Below are 16,729 nucleotides of genomic sequence, written 5' to 3'. Positions count from 1 at the left end.
CACTAGGGGTGGGGGTATTACTCACCTTCAGTGATAATTCTAGTTTAATAACTTTGTGCATGTGTGTGCTTGCAGAGAATGTAGCGAATGAAGGTGATATTCGCCTAGTTAACGGTGAGAGGCCCTACCAGGGTCGAGTGGAGGTCTTCTTCAGCGGGCTGTGGGGGACGGTGTGTGACGACTCTTGGGACATCAATGATGCCAGGGTCGTGTGCACCCAGCTGGGTTTCGGAAATGCCATCAGTGCCCTGAGCTCCGCCCACTTTGGGTCCGGGTCGGGCAGCATCCATTTTGACGACGTCGCCTGCACTGGTCGAGAGACGACCCTGGCTTCGTGCAGCCGTGGGGTGGGGCACAATTGCAATCATGGTGAGGATGCAGGGGTCATCTGCGCACCGCCAGAAAGTGAGTACTCTCAATTTGCTGTTTTCTTGTCCCCATACTTCTTGTTCTGATCCCTATCCTCATACACAGGTTGCCCATCCGTGAGCGGTTCCATGACATTTGCTTTTGCGATGATTGCTCCCATGGAATATCAGCACGCTAAGCCAAACATAAGTTCTACCCACAAACATAACCCTAACCTTAATCCTCTTATCAAACTAAACCTAAATCCCTATCACAACTGTAACCATAACCCTAACCCTCAGTCCTTCAAGAAAATGAAACCATAGCAATTGTCGCAGGAAGATACAGCTCTATGTCATGTCACCCCTTGAGCTTAAAGATCACCACTGGCCCTACCTCTCCATTTTGTTTTCTCACTCCAGTGCTTTTATTCCCTCCCCCCCCCCCCCCCTCCAAACGCATCCTTACCTGTTTGGCTCACTGCTTTGGAAACCCAACCTACCCCTTTTGTTTCCATCATTCTATTCCCCCAGCCCCTCCCAGGTAGTCCATGCTATGCTGTGATAATGATAATAATACATTCTGCTCATATAGCACATGTTACAATGAAGTCTCTATGCGCTTTACAACAATTCCTGTAACAACAATACAATGAGAAAATACATATGTAATACAATACAACTGATTACAACAACAATAAAGAAATTACGACGAATGACTGAAGTATTGATTAAATAGATACGTCTTCAGTTTAGTTTTGAAAGTCGGTGCGGTGCGAACAGATTTGGATAAGGTGTGCCACAGGGTGGGTGCCATGACAGAAAAGGAACTTGAGCCATAGTATTGAGTGTTGAAGCGGGAGACTTGAAGAAGCAGTTGGTGTTGTGATTGGAGAGCACGAGGAGGTGTGTAGACGTGGATGAGGTCAGAAATGTAGGATGGAGCTTCACCAGTGAGTGCTTTATATGTGAGAAAAAGTATTTTGTATTCTACACGCTTACAGACAGGGAGCCAGTGGAGGTTTCTGATTAGAAGTTTGGTACTGGTGTGTGTGGTCAATCTTTCTGTGATTCTTGCTGCTATGTTTTGAACACATTGGAGCTTGGTGATGTTTTTCGCATGTGCATTACTGAGAAGTGCATTACATGCATCCAGTCTTGACGTGACAAAAACATGAATAAGTCTGAGGGTGGTGCTACGATCTAGGACAGTGCATATTGGAGAGATCTTCCTGATAGCTGCCATGGCGGATCGGCAAGTGCTGTTTATCTGTGATTCTCGTGATAAGGTCTGTCTGTCCATCTTAATGCAAACTTTAATACCGTAATATTGTCATTTTTTCTCTGACGAAGACTCCGCTAGAATATGACCTTCAGACCACTTGTGACTCCATGCTTTTTTTTTACATGAAATTCTATTTCACTGTGCACACCTGATGAAAATCAAGATTTTCATTTCAGAGTGCTGGGAGCAAGAGTTTGCTGTTATTGTTTTATTATGTTTTGTTCATTCAAACAATGTCAAGGACAAATATGTAATATATGTACATTGTAACAAATGCAATGCTTGCGCAGCATATCATCCTTTGTTTCTGAAGGCCACCGCACACTATGTGACTTTGTTATGATTTTCCAGTCGTACGACCTGAAGATTGGAAATGTGGTGTCACCAGCCTTGCCAGTTTCTTGTCATGTGACTAGGTCTCAGTGCCAGTCGTAGAGATTTGACATATCATATTTTCACAACCAGTCTGCGGCTTTCAGCCAATCATGCTACAGTATAATAATGTACTGAAATCAAAACGGCCTGCATGCAATTTTGAGTCCTGTGACTGGTGGCATGACCTGGCCAATTGAACCTCTAGACTCTCAAAACTTCTATCAGTTCATAACTTTTTTTTGTATGTCTAATTTTGTTCCCAAATTTTTACTGATATATTTCTCTGGTATTTCTGTTTGTTTGTTTGCTTTGTTTTTTTTTTAAAGCAACATGATTTCAGGACTGAAATTCGCTTTAATGCGAAATGAACAGAGAGTATTACACACACACACACAAAAAAAAAATATATTTCTCTTTGTGTGTAGCATGATATAGGCACAACGAACATGGTACAATAGCACACAAACACAGAACACACATCAACTCACACACTTTTGGATGGGATGGCTGAGAAGATCGTATCATAATTTTTTAAGCAAGAGAGAATCTTGTAGAGATATTTTGATAATCTTAATTTTTTTTTGTATGAATATAATTCCAAAAACACTTTTTTCTCTCTGTCCTAAGAGGTAATTTCTTCTGTTGATAGAAAAGGTTCAATGTATCATGAGAAAGTGTAATCACTTATAGTGCATCATCAAAGGAATCCTGAATATGAATAGGATCAAGATCAGCTATCTTTAAATAAAATTGCAATGAGCTGGGCAAAATCAGAGAAAAAAGAAAAATTCTCAAGGGAAATCAATGATTAAAGGGATCGTATAGTATTGGTGGAGATGAGGATTTGGCTTTTAACTTTTTTGCGAGATATCAAAAAACCACTTGTGAAATAGTGCAGAGCATACCATTCCAAGAGGTATTCAAAGTTTATTTGATGAAAAACGGTTTTGGAATGGCTGAGATATCCCAAAACAAAGTAAAACAAAGTGATCGTAATAAAAGGTGGGTCCCACCATTTAATAGAATTGCTCTGTTTTGGGTATCTCAGCCATTTTAAAACCAATTTTCATCAAACAAACGTTGAATTCTCCTTGGAATTACATGCTTTTTCATATTTCATAAGAGGTTTCTTCTCATCTCACCAAAAAAAGGTTAGAAACCTTAAGTTAGGTCTAAACCAAAACTGTGCGATCCCTTTAATGCATAAACAAAATAAAAGATATAAACAAACGAATCCATTTGGTCTGTTCCAATCCTCCAGCTTCAACCAACCCTCCAGCTGTCCAGAATGGTGCGGTTCGCCTGGTCGATGGGTCAGGGCCATTTGAGGGGCGAGTGGAGGTGTATACGCTGGGTCAGTGGGGGACCGTGTGCGACGACCTCTGGACCATACTGAATGCCGTTGTGGTTTGCCGCCAGCTCGGCTTCTCTAACGCAACCTGGGCAGGCGGTGCCTCTGAGAGGTTCTCGGTGGGTACGGGAAGCATCCATCTGGACAACGTCCAGTGCCTTGGTACGGAGGCTAGACTCATGACCTGCCCCAGTAATGCAGTCGGGTTTCATAACTGCCAACACAGCGAAGATGCAGCTGTTATCTGCACAGTACCAGGTGAGTAGACAGACACCATCTATTTACAAATACAGTGCACTCCTGTTTTAACGAACACATGTAGTTATGACAAAATTCCGGTTACAACAAAATAAAAATCCAGGTCGCAAAATTATCGGCTCTATGGTTGTTTGTTTGTTCAGTTATAACAAAATTTTGATATAACAAAAGAAAACTGTTGGTCCCGAGGACTTCATTATAACGGGAGTCCACTGTACTGAAGCATTGCATGTGGCTGCACCACCAGTGAAACCCAGGGTTTAAATCCTTTTCTTTCATCTACACTTCCCATTGTGGATTGGTCTTGTGTTATCCTCTCCTACAACAAATTTTTAGTGCTGTGTAATGAACAGCCACTCACCTTTTCAAATGATATTTCAAGAAATATATCCCATATAATTTATTCATTTATGATCGAGACCCTTGCAGAGCATCGCTTTATACTAGTACAAATATGAAAATCTCTGGGAAAGTGTATTACATCCATTCACTTTCTTGATAAGTATGTACATCCTTCAGCCTGGATTGACTTATACCAAAGTGACTCCAATATTACCGTGTCCCACCTATAGCCCCAGATCAAATCCTGTACTTGCTACATCACTGTAATGTGATTACATATTATACCATATTCATGTGAGAGGACATATGCACAAAATCATGTGCACATGCGAGTGTAGTACTGTACAGCGCATTCTAAATAATACTGCAGACTCCTTCGAGCCACTCTTTGCTCCCCTTTTCTATGAAACTGCACATCCTAAATACTCTCTTATTTCAGTCATTTTTTGAAATGGTTAAAATGGTCCCATTTTAACAAGTTATGTATCATTTAAATCTTTGAGCATACTTTTTTTAAACTATATGTTGAAAAGTTGAAATTCATTATATTATAGGCCTACTTTTTGTTGGTTTCGAGCTGGATGGTCACAAATTGTTATCACCATGTCTGCTCAGGTGATGGTACCAACGGCAGCGTGAGCCTGCTAAACAGCAGCAGGGAGACTGGTGACAGCGTGGGCACCGTGCTGATTTCCATCAATGGTAGGGAGGAGATGGTATGTGGCTCCAGCTGGTCCATCCGCGAGGGGATGGTCGTGTGCAGGCAGCTGGGCCTCGGCTACGCCATCCGCGTGACCAGCCTTCCCTTTGAGTCCGTGAGCGTGGGCCGGACGTGGAACGGGATGGGGCTGAGTGGCATGGCCTGCAATGGCACAGAGCCGTCCCTCCTTGAATGCCCTGGTGCAAGGTTCCCCGTGAACTGTTCCGGTGGCCTTGTTGCCACTCTTCAGTGTTCAACTGTCGGTATGCACATTTTATGGTGTTTCTTTTTTATGCCTCCGCCACAAAGTGGTGCCGGAGGCATTATGTTTTCGGGTTGTCCGTCCGTCCGTACGTACGTCCGTACGTCCGTCCGCTTTCGTTTACGCGATAACTTGAGTAATATTTACTGGAATTTTACCAAACTTGGTCCAAGTATGAAGTATGATGGGGCAACGATTTGATAAGATTTTGGGTGAAATCGGCTAAAGGTCAAAGGTCAAGGTCAAATAATGAAATTGCATCCGTTTACGCGATAACTCAAGACTGTATGGAGCAAATTTCACCAAACTTTGTTGGAGGATGATGTATGATGGGACAATTACTTGATTAGTTTTTCAATGAAATCGGACAGAGGTCAAAGGTCAAAGATCAAGGTCAAATCCTAAAATTTATCTGTTTATGTGATAACTCAAAACTGGATGAAGCAGCTTTCACCAAACTTGGTCCAAGGATGATGTATGATGGGACAATTAGTTGAGTAGATCTAGTGACATTGACAAGAGGTCAAAGGTCAAAAGGTCAAGGTCAAATGCTATAAATGTTGCTATTTCCCCCATATCTATGCAATGCCCGCAGTTATTTTCTTGAAACTTAGTGTAGACATGTACTACTGCGTAAGGATTCTCCAGAGAGAGTTTCATGTCATAAGGTCAAAGGTCAAAAGGTCAAAGGTTAGGTGAAAATGTTGCAATATCACTTTTCTCGCAAATGGTTCAATGTATCTTCATGGAACGTGGTACATATGCATGTACTGACTGGCAGGGATTATCTAGGGAATTTAGGGGTCATGGGTCAATAGTCAGGGGTTCAAAGGTCAAGGTCAACTCCTCAAAATGTTACTACTGTATTTCCCTCATACATGTATACTAGTATATGCAATGATTGCATTATTAGTTTTAAAAGTGTTTAATATATGTACATGTATTACTTGATGGAGATTCTCTTGGAAATTTCCAGCCAGAAGGTCAAAGGTCAAAGGTCAAGGTCAGGTTTAAATGAAAAAAAAAATATTTTGTACTGTAATTACACTCTTTCTTCATACCTTGAAAATTATACTCAATGCATAAACTTATAATAAGGTCGGTCAGAAGTCAAGTAAAAATTTTCAATTCCCCAAATATGTGTACCTGCACTCTTTAATAGACAATTATAGCAAACCCAGTTCGTGGAAAGTGAACATTCAAGATATTTCTGACAAACCTGTTATTTCGATATTTTGCCAGTTATGTGAAACTGTCATCACACATTGTCAAGACATTGTACTATACACCTATTGGGAGAATCATGCATTATGGCGGAGGCATCAGTCGCCGTAGCGACATTTCTAGTTTCTTTCCTTTTTAGCTCACCTGAGCCAAAGGCTCAAGTGAGCTATTGCGATTGCCCTTCGTCCGTCGTCCCTCGTGCGTTAGCTTTTTACATTTTCATCTTCTTCTTGAAAACCCCAAGACCGATTTTCATCAAACTTGGCAAATAGCATCCCTAGGGGGTTAGGAACTCAATTTGTTAAAATGGGCTCCATGCCCCACCCAGGGGGCCCCCAGGGGACCCAAACCCCCCAAAATTAAGGAATCTGTAAAAATCTTCTTCTCTAGAACCTGAAGTGATAGAGCTAAGTTAGTACTATGAGTTAGTACATTGATGACTGTAGTTTCAAATTTGTTCATGGCAGAATCAGGGGTACCCCCCTTGGGACCCAGGGGAGGGGTCCTAATGGGGCCTAAATTGTACATTTTCATCTTCTTCTTGAGAACTCCATGACCCATTTTCACCAAACTTGGCAGGTAGCATCACTAGGGGGTTAGGATCTCAATTTGTTAAAATGGGCACCATGCCCCACCCAGGGGGCCCCCAGGGGGGCCCAAACCCCCCCAAAATGAAGGAATCTTTAAAAATCTTCGCTAGAATCAGAAGTTATATAGCTAAGATAATACTATGAGTGAGTACATTAATGACTGTAGTTTCAAGTTTGTTCAGAGCAGATCCAGGGGTTCCCCTCTTGGGGGCAGGGGGGGGGGGGGGGTTGGGAAGGTCCAAATGGGGACCTGAATTGTACATTTTCATCTTCTTCCTGAAAACCTCATGATGAATTTTCGTTAAACTTGGCAGGTAGCATCCCAAGGGGGTCAGGATCTCAATTTATCAAAATAGGCACCATGCCCCACCCAGAGGGCCCCAATCCCCCCAAATTAAGGAATCTTTAAAAAATTGGGCCCTTATTGTACATTTTCATCTTCTACGTGAGAGTGCCTGGTCAAATTTTAGTAGAGCTGTGAATAATTTAGATTAGTGACTGCGTGAAAGGTGAACTTGTGATACTCAGGTGAGCGCTGGACCCGCGGGTCTCTTGTTCTTGTGTAGTTTTCCTGAGCCAAAAGGCTCAAGTGAGCTGTTAATTTGATGGGTCAGCATATCCGTCCTGCATTGTCTGTTGTGCATAAACTTTTTCTAATTTTCATCTGCTGAAAAACTGTTCGCTTCATTTTGACCATCTTTGGCAAAAATTGTCCAAATTATTTCAAAATATATCCTCCCTTCCTCTTCCTTCCCCTCAATCTCATTGCCATCCCTCCTAAACCCTCCCTCCTCCTCCTCCCCCTCCCCATCCTCCTTCCCCCTCATCATCCTTCTCCCTTCCACCTCCTTCTATCCTACTTTCATCCCTCTCTCCTTCTCCTCCTACTCCTTCCCCTTCCTCCTTCCCCTCCCTCATCCTACCCTCCCCTCTCTCCTTGCCCTCTTGCTCCTTCCCTCCCTCCCTTCCCCTTCTCATCCTACCCTCCCCTCTCTCCTTGCCCTCTTGCTCCTTCCCTTCCTCCTTCCCCTCCCTCATCCTACCCTCCCCTCTCTCCTTGCCCTCTTGCTCCTTCCCTCCCTCCCTTCCCCTTCTCATCCTACCCTCCCCTCTCTCCTTGCCCTCTTGCCCCTTCCCTCCCTCCCTTCCCCTCCCTCATCCTACCCTCCCCTCTCTCCTTGCCCTCTTGCTCCTTCCCTCCCTCCCTTCCCCTTCTCATCCTACCCTCCCCTCTCTCCTTGCCCTCTTGCTCCTTCCCTCCCTCCCTTCCCCTCCCTCATCCTACCCTCCCCTCTCTCCTTGCCCTCTTGCTCCTTCCCTTCCTCCTTCCCCTCCCTCATCCTACCCTCCCCTCTCTCCTTGCCCTCTTGCTCCTTCCCTCCCTCCCTTCCCCTTCTCATCCTACCCTCCCCTCTCTCCTTGCCCTCTTGCCCCTTCCCTCCCTCCCTTCCCCTCCCTCATCCTACCCTCCCCTCTCTCCTTGCCCTCTTGCTCCTTCCCTCCCTCCCTTCCCCTTCTCATCCTACCCTCCCCTCTCTCCTTGCCCTCTTGCTCCTTCCCTCCCTCCCTTCCCCTCCCTCATCCTACCCTCCCCTCTCTCCTTGCCCTCTTGCTCCTTCCCTCCCTCCCTTCCCCTTCTCATCCTACCCTCCCCTCTCTCCCTGCCCTCTTGCCCCTTCCCTCCCTCCCTTCCCCTTCTCATCCTACCCTCCCCTCTCTCCTTGCCCTCTTGCCCCTTCCCTCCCTCCCTTCCCCTTCTCATCCTACCCTCCCCTCTCTCCTTGCCCTCTTGCTCCTTCCCTCCCTCCCTTCCCCTCCCTCATCCTACCCTCCCCTCTCTCCTTGCCCTCTTGCTCCTTCCCTCCCTCCCTTCCCCTCCCTCATCCTACCCTCCCCTCTCTCCTTGCCCTCTTGCTCCTTCCCTCCCTCCTTTCCCCTTCTCATCCTACCCTCCCCTCTCTCCTTGCCCTCTTGCTCCTTCCCTCCCTCCCTTCCCCTTCTCATCCTACCCTCCCCTCTCTCCTTGCCCTCTTGCTCCTTCCCTCCCTCCCTTCCCCTTCTCATCCTACCCTCCCCTCTCTCCTTGCCCTCTTGCTCCTTCCCTCCCTCCCTTCCCCTCCCTCATCCTACCCTCCCCTCTCTCCTTGCCCTCTTGCCCCTTCCCTCCCTCCCTTCCCCTTCTCATCCTACCCTCCCCTCTCTCCTTGCCCTCTTGCTCCTTCCCTCCCTCCCTTCCCCTTCTCATCCTACCCTCCCCTCTCTCCTTGCCCTCTTGCCCCTTCCCTCCCTCCCTTCCCCTCCCTTATCCTACCCTCCCCTCTCTCCTTGCCCTCTTGCTCCTTCCCTCCCTCCCTTCCCCTCCCTCATCCTACCCTCCCCTCTCTCCTTGCCCTCTTGCTCCTTCCCTCCCTCCCTTCCCCTTCTCATCCTACCCTCCCCTCTCTCCTTGCCCTCTTGCTCCTTCCCTCCCTCCCTTCCCCTTCTCATCCTACCCTCCCCTCTCTCCTTGCCCTCTTGCCCCTTCCCTCCCTCCCTTCCCCTCCCTTATCCTACCCTCCCCTCTCTCCTTGCCCTCTTGCCCCTTCCCTCCCTCCCTTCCCCTCCCTTATCCTACCCTCCCCTCTCTCCTTGCCCTCTTGCTCCTTCCCTCCCTCCCTTCCCCTCCCTCATCCTACCCTCCCCTCTCTCCTTGCCCTCTTGCTCCTTCCCTCCCTCCCTTCCCCTTCTCATCCTACCCTCCCCTCTCTCCTTGCCCTCTTGTTCCTTCCCTCCCTCCCTTCCCCTTCTCATCCTACCCTCCCCTCTCTCCTTGCCCTCTTGCTCCTTCCCTCCCTCCCTTCCCCTCCCTCATCCTACCCTCCCCTCTCTCCTTGCCCTCTTGCTCCTTCCCTCCCTCCCTTCCCCTCCCTCATCCTACCCTCCCCTCTCTCCCTGCCCTCTTGCCCCTTCCCTCCCTCCCTTCCCCTTCTCATCCTACCCTCCCCTCTCTCCTTGCCCTCTTGCCCCTTCCCTCCCTCCCTTCCCCTTCTCATCCTACCCTCCCCTCTCTCCTTGCCCTCTTGCCCCTTCCCTCCCTCCCTTCCCCTCCCTCATCCTACCCTCCCCTCTCTCCTTGCCCTCTTGCTCCTTCCCTCCCTCCCTTCCCCTCCCTCATCCTACCCTCCCCTCTCTCCCTGCCCTCTTGCCCCTTCCCTCCCTCCCTTCCCCTTCTCATCCTACCCTCCCCTCTCTCCTTGCCCTCTTGCCCCTTCCCTCCCTCCCTTCCCCTCCCTCATCCTACCCTCCCCTCTCTCCTTGCCCTCTTGCTCCTTCCCTCCCTCCCTTCCCCTCCCTCATCCTACCCTCCCCTCTCTCCTTGCCCTCTTGCTCCTTCCCTCCCTCCCTTCCCCTTCTCATCCTACCCTCCCCTCTCTCCTTGCCCTCTTGCCCCTTCCCTCCCTCCCTTCCCCTCCCTTATCCTACCCTCCCCTCTCTCCTTGCCCTCTTGTTCCTTCCCTCCCTCCCTTCCCCTTCTCATCCTACCCTCCCCTCTCTCCTTGCCCTCTTGCTCCTTCCCTCCCTCCCTTCCCCTCCCTCATCCTACGCTCCCCTCTCTCCTTGCCCTCTTGCTCCTTCCCTCCCTCCCTTCCCCTCCCTCATCCTACCCTCCCCTCTCTCCCTGCCCTCTTGCCCCTTCCCTCCCTCCCTTCCCCTTCTCATCCTACCCTCCCCTCTCTCCTTGCCCTCTTGCCCCTTCCCTCCCTCCCTTCCCCTCCCTCATCCTACCCTCCCCTCTCTCCTTGCCCTCTTGCTCCTTCCCTCCCTCCCTTCCCCTCCCTCATCCTACCCTCCCCTCTCTCCTTGCCCTCTTGCTCCTTCCCTCCCTCCCTTCCCCTTCTCATCCTACCCTCCCCTCTCTCCTTGCCCTCTTGCTCCTTCCCTCCCTCCCTTCCCCTCCCTCATCCTACCCTCCCCTCTCTCCTTGCCCTCTTGCCCCTTCCCTCCCTCCCTTCCCCTTCTCATCCTACCCTCCCCTCTCTCCTTGCCCTCTTGCTCCTTCCCTCCCTCCCTTCCCCTTCTCATCCTACCCTCCCCTCTCTCCTTGCCCTCTTGTTCCTTCCCTCCCTCCCTTCCCCTTCTCATCCTACCCTCCCCTCTCTCCTTGCCCTCTTGCTCCTTCCCTCCCTCCCTTCCCCTTCTCATCCTACCCTCCCCTCTCTCCTTGCCCTCTTGCTCCTTCCCTCCCTCCCTTCCCCTCCCTCCTCCTTCCCCTACTCCTTCCTTCATTGACCCTCCTCCATACCCCACCCTCCTCCCATCATGGAAATATCTGTCCATCTCTCCATCTCTTGTCTGTTGAATTCCTCTCCATTCCACAGAGGCAAATCTAGGCATTCGCCTAGTTGGCAGTCCTAACACAAGGGAGGGCCAGGTGCAGATATTCCAGAATGGTACGTGGTACGGGATATGTAGCGATGGCTGGGGCATATCGGAAGCCAACGTGGCTTGCCACCAGCTGGGCTTTGGACCAATGGACAACCGTCCGCCCGGCCTGATTTCAGGGGACCTGCGTTCCATGGCAGCCCCTATGCAGCTGACAAACTTCAACTGCTCAGAAATCTATCTTAGCCTGGAGAGTTGTCGGTACAGCGTTCTCTCCACACCATCAGATACATGCACCAGTGCTGAGGTCGTATGCCAGCCCGCAGATACAGGTAAAAAAACAATAAGATATTCATAAATGTCTCAGTGTTACCAGGAATACAGCATATTTTGTTCATCTGTAAAGGCCATTTGTTTCAATTGATACCACATGAAACTTGTGGTGCTTGTTGCAGGGGAAGTCAAAATCTTAATGTTTCACACTGCCGCTTCAGTAATGTAATGATATGTCAAAAACAGTTGGTAAATTCTCTCCGGTAGATTCTGGTAGATTGTGATCTTTGATACTTGCATGTGTTTAATACACATATAAGTGATGGGTATGTGTGTTGGACTAGTTCTTTGATATTAAAAACACTTTTTTAATGCGCTAGATGAAATACATGATAACAGAAAATCAGTTTCTTGCTTTTCAAGACATATTTTGTTAATGGAGGTCAGTTTAATTGGCCAATAATTTTCTATTTGTAGAAGTTCTGGTGTATTGCATGTTGCATCGTCTGTGTCTGAGATCAGCAGAGATCCATTTGTTGTAAGAACTCAAAACCAATGTAAAAAAAAGATGTGAAACATTTGTCATTTTGTTCATTTGATATTATAACATTTGCAGCAGTGGTATTCCTTCAGTAAAGCAATATTCAGGTTCTTTTCATTAAGTTTTAAGTCATTTTAATGAGCTACCTTTTCTTTTCTTTTTCTTGTTTCAATATGATTAGCCATAATATGTTTGTTTCTATTTGTTAATAATTTTGATTGATTCCAGTGTGAGCTGTAATCACTTTGTGGAAAATTTGCCCTTGCCCTGAACTGAAGATACAGTCAGTGAATTTTCACTCTGATTCCCAGCCTATAATTTGCAATAGTTTTACTGTGCATAGTTGAAATACATAGGGATATATACTTGTAATTTCTGTTTGCGGTGTACATCTAGGTACCACTTCGGACATACGTCTGGTCGGGGGCAACAACAACTTTGAGGGCCGTGTCGAAGTTTACATGAACGGGGAGTGGGGGACAGTCTGTGACGACAGCTGGGACTTGGTGGAGGCCAGCGTCGCCTGCCGCCAGCTGGGATACTCCGGGGCCATTGCGCATTACACAAATGCCCACTTTGGACTTGGCTCGGGCCCAATACACCTGGACAATGTCGAGTGCAGTGGCCTTGAGGATTCACTGATGGAATGCTCCTATAGCCCAACTCACAACTGTGGCCACAGTGAAGACGCTGGCGTCGCGTGCCATGCAGAGGGTCAGTGAGTCAAATCGTAGACGGGTCGGTAAATCCAATCATGGACAGGAACATTCCAGTCAAGTATTCTATCGTTCAATGTTTGGGGTCATGGGGTCAAAGATTCCAGGTGAAAGGAGAAAGTATATATGAGTAGATAAAGTGGTCGATGGGTCAATTGGTCCATTGCAAAATCCTGTGGATCAAATTTTTCCCTCACTTGTCAAGCAGTTAAAGGTCCTGTTTACTTTTGGGAGCAGTGATAAAAAAATATATATATATATTCAAGATATCACATTTGATGCATACTGTATGTCTAGGTCTGTTGTATCACAAAACATCCTACTTCATACAGTTTTCAGGATAAAGCCTAAAATATAAGGAGATCGCGCTATCTATATTTTTTCTCAATAAACCAGAACTGTAGACGGTTTAAGTTGGAAACGTTTTTATTATAATTATTGTTCACATTTTGTGTATTTAACAATACTTTACATTGATTATATGGATTCAGATTTTCACAGTGGTTTTTCAACAGTAGTGGCAAGTCTGCTGCCATTGTAACAGTACATAATGTCCCTCAATATTAGGTAAGGCTTGCAGATCAAACTTCTCCTTTTCCATTCACAAGATAATAGGTCCACACAAGAAACATGATTTAAAGTTGTGCAAGACACATTTTTCAAAGCATTGCATGCAGTGCCTTATGTGGCTGCAAAATCTTGGAGAAAAACAAGTCTATGTTGATTGAAATTCTTCCGCAGTTTGTAAGGACTTCAAAAGAAATTTGACACTCATAATGACTGTGGTTTGAATGATGCAAGACATTTTTTTAAAGAGGGGTAACAGACATTATGAAGTATGTTTGTAGGTGATAATCTTTTAAGTACTAGAGAAAAAAAAAATAGCCATTATTATTATCATCATATTAGTTATTGGGAATAAATCACCTTCAGTGACATTTCTATTCGAAAATTGACTTGCCCCATTTTCATGTCACTTTGCAGAACAGGCAAACTTGATTCGGCTGGTGGGTGGCTCCAGCCGGTACCAAGGTCGCGTGGAGATCTTGTACCAGGGGGAGTGGGGCACCGTGTGCGACGACAGCTGGGACATGACAGACGGCGGGGTCGTGTGCAGGCAGCTGGGCTTCGGCGAAGTCCAGCGGGTCTACACCGCCGGCGGGGGGTCGGGCAGCATCTTTCTCGACAATGTGGCCTGCACTGGGCTGGAATTGATGCTCCATTACTGCAGCCATAACGGGATCAACACTCACAACTGTGTCCACAGCGAGGACGCGGGCGTTGAGTGTACAGGTAGGTGTCATTTTCTGTTCACCTTTTTTAGTATCTTGTCTCCTCCTTCTTACCTCCATCTCTCTCTCTCCTCTTTCTTTTTCTCCTCTCTGTCTTTTCCTTCCTCTCTTTATTCTCTTTCCTCTCACATTCATTCTCTCACTCTCTAATATTAGTATTATTATATCAAAGGACAAGTACACCTTAATATACTTATGGATTGAGAGGATGCAGCAATAAAGTAGAATATGTCATTGTAAGTTTGAGGAAAATCAGACAATCTGTTCAAAAAGTTGTGAATTTTTGAAGTTTCAGTTCCGCCATTGCTTGATAAAACGACTGGTACAGTGCAGCTTGTGTTATACACATAGAATGATATTAAAAAAATATACATGAAATTCAACATATTTTTTTTTGAGCATAAAAAAGAGCACTTGACTTTCCTCTTTTAGAAGGCAGGGGAATAATGTTACCCTTAACGTACGACAGCAACAAATCAAGGGAATGTGTACTTCTTTCCCAAAAAATGAAATTTTGTGTATATGAAGGTAAACTTGTCCTTTAAGAAAAGTATGAAACGTTCATTATTTGTTTTGAAATTATTACTTTTTGATCATTATCTCTTTTTATGTCGATGTAGGGCAATTTGTCAATCAGTTGCAATGAAAACATCTCGAGGGAAGAATTTTGTGAATTGGGAAAAACTGTGCTCACCTTTCCATGCCCGCACCCATTCTCACAGCCACCAATATTCCTGATTATATCTGGTTGTAATTTGAATCCATCAGTACAAAAACACCGGTCTTTTTGCATGTATAAACATAATAATTGTGACTAATAGATTGAAAATTGCAGTCCGCGCACCACTAAAAATGCAATGTTTCTGAAATAGTCATGCTTTTTTTCTGTGTAGTTGGGATTATTAGCGGTGCAAATTGTGTATGAACGCAAACCGATGTAATTGAGTCAGGATTTCCCTTTGTGAACCAATGCGATGTAGATTTAGATCTTTTCTTGCCTGTGTGTGTGTGAACCAGAGCTCAAAAAGCATGATTTGAATTGCGATTCAACTTGTGCTTTTCAATTGTGTGTGAATAAACCTAGCTTTTTTATGCCTCCGCCACGAAGTGGTGCCGGAGGCATTATGTTTTCGGGTTGTCTGTCCTTCCGTCCGTCCGTCATGAATTTTGTGGACAGCGTAACTAAAAAACCTTTTGAGGTATCCTAGGCTAATGGAACTCGGTATGTATGTATATTAGGGGGTGAAGTTGTGTTTGTCAACTTTTGGGTGCACATGCTTAATTAAGATTCTCTGGTGAAAGTTTGAGGTCATGAGGTTAAAGGTCAAATGTCGAGTGAAATTGTTTAAATTTTACTTTTATCTCCATATCTTGGAAATGATTCAAGGTATCTTCATGGAACATGGTATGTATGCATGTACTGACTGGCAGTGAGTATCTAGGGAATTTTGGGTTCATGGGGTCAAAGGTCAGGGGTTAAAAGTCAAGGGCAACACTTCAGAATTTTACTATTTATTTTTTTTATTTGGTATATCAAATATGCATGTATAACCCAATAGAGATTCTCTAGGAAGTTTTTTTTTGTTGACCAAAAAGGTCAAAGGTCAAAGGCAAAAAATCAAGTGAAAGTGCTGAACTTTACCTCTTCCTCCATATCTCGAAAGTGGCTCAAGTTATCTTGAAACTTAGTACATATTTATTCATGTTCTGCCTAACAGTGATTCTCTTATGAATGTAAGGTTCAAAGGTAAAGGATCAAAGGCCAGATGAAAATGGTAACAATTTCCTATTCAATACAGAAATTGCACTTTTTCTCCGTACCCTGAAAATTACTCAATGCATAAACTTATGAAAGGGTCCAAGTCAAGTAAAAGTAAAAATCCCCAAATGCATGCTCTCCCATTCATCCAATTAAACCTAGGTCAAGGAAGGTGAACATTCGACACATTTGTGACAAAGATGTTTTAATATTTTGCCAATTTTGTGAAAATGTAATCACACATTGTCCACATGTTATATAGACCTATTAGGAGAATCATGCATTATGGCGGAGGCATAACGGTCACCATAGCGACATTTCTATTTTTTTTTTTTTTTTTGTCCCCGCCAAACGAGTTCGAGCAGGGGACTATGAAACGGGCTCCATACGTGTGTGTGTCCGTGTGTCCGTCTGTCAGTCCGTCCGTCTGTGCGTCCGTGTGTGATCACAATGTTCAATTTGCTACTTCTCTGTCATGAGCCAATTTTGATTCTGTTTACTTTATATGATAGCACTACATGGGAGCTTTGAAACTTCTACACAGAATTTCAGTTGTGACCTTTGACCTTTACCTTTGACCTATATTGTACATTTTGATTCAAAATGCTACTCCTTCGCCATTTCTAACCCGATTTCGATTCCGTTTGCTTTATGTGATGGCGCTAGGTGAGGGCTTCAAAACTTCTACACAGAATTTTGACCTTTGACTTCTTTGACCTTTGACCGTGATTTTTGACCTATGTTGTACATTGGCTACAAAATGCTACTCCTTCGCCATTTCTAACCCGATTTCGATTCCGTTTGCTTTATGTGATGGCACTAGGTGAGGGCTTCAAAACTTCTGCACAGAATTTTGACCGTTGACTTCTTTGACCTTTGACCTTGATTTTTGACCTATATTGTAAATTTTGTTACAAAATGCTACTCCTTCGCCATTTCTAACCCGATTTCGATTCCGTTTGCTTTATGTGATGGCACTAGGTGAGAGCTTCTAAACTTCTTCACAGAATTTTGACCTTTGACTTCTTTGACCTTTGACCTTGATTTTTGAC

At 45.6% G+C, this 16,729-nt stretch overlaps 1 protein-coding gene across 1 annotated transcript in view; it reads left to right on the top strand.

The window, feature by feature from the left end:
• Window positions 1-16,729, top strand: part of LOC140232363 (scavenger receptor cysteine-rich domain-containing protein DMBT1-like) — a 116,896-nt gene that overhangs the window by 70,075 nt on the left and 30,092 nt on the right. The window contains exons 18-23 of the mRNA XM_072312489.1: window positions 76-405; window positions 3,269-3,616; window positions 4,574-4,921; window positions 11,093-11,428; window positions 12,307-12,624; window positions 13,611-13,919. Of these exons, the coding sequence (XP_072168590.1) occupies window positions 76-405; window positions 3,269-3,616; window positions 4,574-4,921; window positions 11,093-11,428; window positions 12,307-12,624; window positions 13,611-13,919 (1,989 nt within the window). The remainder of the gene's footprint in view (window positions 1-75; window positions 406-3,268; window positions 3,617-4,573; window positions 4,922-11,092; window positions 11,429-12,306; window positions 12,625-13,610; window positions 13,920-16,729) is intronic.

This window comes from Diadema setosum, chromosome 8, assembly GCF_964275005.1.
Source record: "Diadema setosum chromosome 8, eeDiaSeto1, whole genome shotgun sequence".
Classification (NCBI taxonomy): Eukaryota; Metazoa; Echinodermata; class Echinoidea; order Diadematoida; family Diadematidae; genus Diadema; species Diadema setosum.
Note: the sequence above shows the minus strand (reverse complement) of the source record. Positions and strands in the feature narration are given on the sequence as shown.